The sequence below is a fragment of the Gorilla gorilla genome, chromosome 7 (assembly GCF_029281585.2).
Source record: "Gorilla gorilla gorilla isolate KB3781 chromosome 7, NHGRI_mGorGor1-v2.1_pri, whole genome shotgun sequence".
Taxonomy (NCBI): Eukaryota; Metazoa; Chordata; class Mammalia; order Primates; family Hominidae; genus Gorilla; species Gorilla gorilla.
Window position 1 is genome coordinate 39,065,280 of NC_073231.2, and position 5,494 is coordinate 39,070,773.

General features: G+C 45.2%; 1 protein-coding gene across 1 annotated transcript; it reads right to left on the minus strand.

The window, feature by feature from the left end:
- Positions 1-743: 743 nt before the first annotated feature.
- Positions 744-5,022, minus strand: FABP5 (fatty acid binding protein 5). Its single transcript, XM_031013953.3, has 4 exons — positions 4,847-5,022; positions 1,981-2,153; positions 1,549-1,650; positions 744-1,009 (listed from the first exon to the last, which is right to left on the minus strand). The coding sequence occupies exons 1-4, from the start codon at positions 4,923-4,925 to the stop codon at positions 956-958; spliced, it is 408 nt and encodes a 135-aa protein (XP_030869813.3). The 5' UTR covers positions 4,926-5,022; the 3' UTR covers positions 744-955.
- Between the last annotated feature and the right edge of the window lie 472 nt (positions 5,023-5,494).

A 5,494-nucleotide genomic window follows, 5' to 3' on the forward strand; every position in this document is an offset into this window, starting at 1 on the left:
TTAAAAGAATAGGTTTACCAGTTAACATTTCTGCACGTGGAGGGTGGTTTCAGAAGTCTCACTTAGTATACTTAGGGACTTTAGACAAGATCTGCACAAGCTGCAAAGAGACAGCATTGCAGAATGACTGAACACATTGAGTAGGTTTGATGAGATATAGGTTGTCGGTCCAGCTCTACTACCTCCTGTCCTTGAACTAGTTAGTCAAAAACCTGTTTTCTTACTTGCAGAACGGTTGTAGTTGTACCAGCCCTTTAACGTCTGCCCTAAAGATCATTTATGCGAAGCTTTAGCTCAGGGCCAACAGCCTGCTTCTCCAAATGTGAACTGTGGATATTTGTGTTGGGGACCGAGAAACAGAGATTCACTAGAATTCTGGTTATTCCATACATAGTATTATTATTTATATTTGTATATAAATACACACAAAAAGTATTTTAGTCAATGCTGGTTAATTAAACCTTTGCTTTAATTTGAATAATAAAGTTTATGTTGTAGCCACCTTTTATTGAGAATGGTCTCTGCCAGAAATTCAAGATTCCTGAATTCATACAAAGTTCAAATAGTATAGGGCAAGCTTAAATAATTGGTACAGTATTTCCTGTAAGAGTAGCTATCTATATAAATTGCTAGAGTGTCATCTCAATATAGTACCCTCAAGACTGCCCCAACCTTTACTCAATTAATAATTATTAAAACTCATCACTAATTTCCTGTAAGGTTTAAAGAATGCATACAAGATGTATTAGCACAAACACATTTATTTATTAACCAAAGGGATGATCCTAATTAATCCAACACACTTTGAAATAGCTGCATGTAAAATGTTTATGATAAAGATAATTGAACACAGTAATGAAAAAAAAAAAAGAAAGAAACAGTATGGAGATTTGCTCATTGAACTGAGCTTGGTCATTCTCTTAGTTAACTCCTGTCCAAAGTGATGATGGAATTTTTATTCTACTTTTTCATAGATCCGAGTACAGGTGACATTGTTCATGACACACTCCTAGAAGAAGGAAAGATATTAAAAGAGTTAGGTTAGCCTTAGATTCCAGAACAGTGGTGGTATTAAAACATTAGAATCAAAGTGCCACGAAATCACGTAACCTACTTCATAGATGGAGAAAATTTCTTTCAGAATTCACAGGTTTGAGAGAAGTCAGAAGCTGTTGTTTTGCTTATAATATGCATGTTTTACAGAAAACTAATGTGTTGAATATATCTTTATTCTTTTGGTTATGGCAAATATTCCTTATTTTAAAGATATAGAAAAATGTGTGCAGTTTGGTGGCTTGCCAAGATTCCACTGTGATGTGGCAGCAAAGCAAGAACTCCCCCCAACTCCAGCCAAATCCTCTCCTACGTCATGTCACTTCTCTATCTCCACTAGGACTTTCTTAATAATTAGTGTTCTAGTATTTAACTTGTTATTTTGCTTTTTTTTCTTCCAAACTGAGTTCTGTTAATGATCAATGATATAGAACAGTTATGTGAACTATGAATGCACACAAGAAGCTGACTGAGACCCAGCAGTTTGACACTTACCACCACTAATTTCCCATCTTTCAATTTTCTTGTTATTGTGCTTTCCTTCCCATCCCACTCCTGATGCTGAACCAATGCACCATCTGTAAAGTTGCAGACAGTCTGCAAAAACAAAGTAAACGTTTTAATCTTCCAAGTACATTACAAGAGTTTCCATGACTCATAACCTCCTTAATCAACATTTTTTTACCTTCTCCTTTCTGAGTCTACTTCATTAACCCATATTGATTTTATTCACAATAGTTTGTGGTTTTCAACCTAGTAGCTAATAAAAGATGCCAATTCTATGATGAAGTTGATACTTTTGCTAATTTGACAAAATTGAATTCATAAAATAACTTTTTCATTAAGTTCTTGCCTATAAACAGTAAAATGTTGATACAGCCTATCATTCTAGACGCTTCTGTGATTTCATAACATGTCACGACTGACCTGAGTTTTTCTGCCGTCAGCTGTGGTTTCTTCAAACTTCTCTCCCAGGGTACAAGAAAACTGTGTTGTTTTCAAAGTGCTCTCAGTTTTTATGGTGAGGTTTTTGCCATCACAAGTGATGATACAATCTGGCTTGGCCATTGCGCCCATTTTTCGCAAAGCTATTCCCACTCCTGTAGAATGTTAAGTCATGTTAAATAACAGGAAGACCAAAGTTATCATTTACATGATAAAAGCAATAATTCCATTGTAATCACTTTGTGCAGCATATTTTCACTTATTTGCTTATTGATAACTATTGTAAACATATCTCCCACGGTATGAGCCAGCACTTTACATATATGAAATTCAGGTAAGCCTTATAACAGCCCTGTAAAAGGCAGATGTTACTGTCTCCATTTTACTGATGAGAAAGCGAGGCACGGAAGTAACTTGCCCAAGATCATTCAACTAGAAAGTGATGGAGCTGGGAACCAAGAGCACTGGCACCCTGGCTCCAAATCTGAGCTCTGGCCACCATGCTATGCTGGCTTTCAGAAAGTTGGGGAAGAAATGTGGACTTCCAAATTTTATTTACTCAAAGCAGTTGATAGAAGGTGGAGATAAAGCATTCAAAATTGCAAATTCAGGAGTTTGCTCAATCTTTTTCTTTTTACTAGATTCTGCCAACCATTACATTCTATGACTCCAGCACAGTCTGGCATATAAACGTTCTCGATAAATATTTGATTAATAGACTACACAAAATAGAAATTGATCCTGAGATATTCAAATAGCACAATCTTTTAAAACTCAGCAGCACAATCATGATGCTAACAAATGGAAAAAAAATCCTACCTTTCAATATAAAAACTATTTCATAGGTATATAAATCAATAGAAATGTATAAGATAACACATTAAATTATATTTTAATTTATGATCTATCAATTTCCCCTCAACGTTAACATGTAATTTATGATCTATCTCTTTCCCCTTAGAGTTAGTTAACATGTATAAGGAATCTTAGATCCAGGCCAAATCACTGTTTCATAAATGAGGAGACTACAACCTATGCAGCATGATTGTCTTGATGAAGAACACCAAGCCAGGCTTTAAAGTTCCCCTTGGAGCCTTCTCTTTTGCCAGCTCAGGGCTGGTGCCTTATGCTGTTAATTGAGTCGTTATTTACTCTCACTTTGGACAAATAAATGGGCTCTGCTCTTTTCACATTGTGACTGCTCCCTAATGAACTGAGTCTTGACAACCTTCAAGACTCCAGAATCCTGGAAACAAGCCCTCCAAACCTACACACAATTTGCTTTCTACAGGCAGAGAAAAGTGTTCTTTGGGCCTTAAACTTGTACACACACACACACACACACACACACTGTTATTTATTGGACAGGTGCAGTAAATCGCTTTTTCCAGAGTCATCTTGATGTAGGTTTACAAGGAAAAAGAAAAATACTGCCTTCTTTACTGATAGTATCATAAGTACACTCATGATTCACCATAAACCAGCCTTAACACCACATGGTCTTGGATAAAGGGTACTACTGAAGGAGTGATTCCGAAGTGCCACGGCGACCAGGTATCAATAGAGGGTCACGGTAGTTATTTCACCAGCGAGCAACCGGGTTAACATTTGTGGATACCGGCTTCTGAAGCACCCTCATAAATCCCAGCCATCCCTTAGGGCTGGAAGCTCCCTTCCAGAAAGGATCCATGCTATGCTAACTCCATCTCACTTCCTAGTGGCCTGTGACAAAGGTCCATTTTTGTTTGCAATTTATCCAGTGTCTCAATCAGCATGCAATCTGCCACTGGCATAGAAAAGGACAGTAATTTATAATGAAGCACTGTTTTGAGTGAGAAATGAATCTTGCTACTGAGATTCATTCTCCCTCGGAACGCTTCAAGAAGTCATCTGCCTTCTGCAGGGCCACACCCATCTTGCATGCAGTTAGCCGCAGGAGGGCCAGGCAGTTTCTGTTACGGTTTTCCAGCAAAGCCCACTGCCTCCTTCCTCCTCACCCTCAAGCGGCAGAGGCCAGGATGGCAACACACGGCCACCCCCAGGCCTCATTGCGCTCCTCCCACAGGCCACCCGCCCACTGCGGCGCCCCGGCCCGGCAGTGCCAGCAGCAGGTCGGCACCGCCGGCGCCACGCTTCTCGGGGGCCCTAGTGTTCCATGGGGTACCAATCCAAAGGGTTCGGCTCAACTGGTAAGGGCGAGCAGAGGACCTGGGGGAGACGGGGCTGACAGAGGAATGCAAGCTGAAGCTGTAGCGCCACTCAGACCCCTCCACAGGATTTCTGCGGGAAACTGCGCGCCAGCACCGCGTCCCCATGAAGAAAACGGAGGGTGACCTGTGCGCCACAGGGAACAAAAGATGCGACAGGGAGAGAAAGGGGAGTGGGTGCTGCCACGATGGGGTAAATGGGAGAGACAGAATGGTGGCAGGAAGGGGAAGGATGAGTAAAGGGAGAAAAAAAGGGAAATACAGGGTCGCCTGGAGGGGGTCGAAAGAAGTGCAGCGTGAGGTGACGGGTGCGCGCGCTAAAGGACAAGAAGCAACGCGGAAGGGCTGCCGTTTGGGCGAAGGGAAAGAAGCAGAGGTAGGTGGACCACGGGGTGGACCACCTCCGGAATCTTGCGGCCCGCGGGCGGGCAAGAGGCGCGCACGCTCCCTGCTCCTCGCCGCCTGCCCGCGTGGTGCTGCGCGCGCTGCACCCAACGGCCGCGTGGTGGGGAAGATGGGAGGGAATGGGGGTAGGACGCCGAGCATCTCCTGCCCCGGAATCTGGCACGCTGACGGGGACCTAGGGTCAGACGACCGCACAACACGCCACGTTGCAGGCGCTGCCAGGCCGGGTGCCTCACCTAGCTCCTTCATGTATTCATCAAAGCCTTTGCTGTCCACCAGGCGCCATCTTCCTTCCAGCTGCTGAACTGTGGCCATGGTGGGTGCGGGCGGGCTGGCGTGCAGAGAGGGGTCTGCGTCGGCGTGGCAGCGTGCTGTGAGGCACCCGGCGCCGGCGGCTGCTTTATAACGGCGGCCCGGGCGGGGCGGCGCTATGCGGCCAATGGGAGGCGGGCCTCGCCCGGTCCCCGCCCCGCCCGCCGGGCGCCCCCCGGGCCTTCTCGGGGTCGGGAGGTGCTAACCAGCTCTTCTTGCCAGGGTACGCGACGGCCTCTCGGGCGCCTCCTGCAAGCAGGCACTCGCCCGGCGCGCCCCACGCCTCCTGGACGCCGGCGCCTGCACGTTTCGGCGCCTCTGCAGGCCCAGGAAGCCAGAGGGGTCACCTGGAGGCCTGGCCCCGCCTCTCCTGCACCCCTCGGTTTGACAACATATCCACCGCCGTTTTTCCTTTCAAAATACCCGGACCAATCGATTAGCCCTCGCCGGACTCGGACTGCAGGAAGTGATTGATCGGCTGTTTGGTTTATTGATTCATTAACTACGGTGCCTCCCTGACCTTCTGCTCCTCGCCAGCGCACAAGCTCACAATCCACACCCTCCTGAGAGAA

What these genes read in the sequence shown, in the direction of transcription:
- FABP5 (XM_031013953.3), bottom strand. Translation starts at nt 4,925, where the DNA reads ATGGCCACAGTTCAGCAGCTGGAAGGAAGATGGCGCCTGGTGGACAGC. An exon ending in TGAATACATGAAGGAGCTAG is followed by an intron (nt 2,154 to 4,846) that starts GTGAGGCACCCG and finishes AACATTCTACAG; the next exon opens with GAGTGGGAATAGCTTTGCGA. An exon ending in CTGACGGCAGAAAAACTCAG is followed by an intron (nt 1,651 to 1,980) that starts GTCAGTCGTGAC and finishes TTGTTTTTGCAG; the next exon opens with ACTGTCTGCAACTTTACAGA.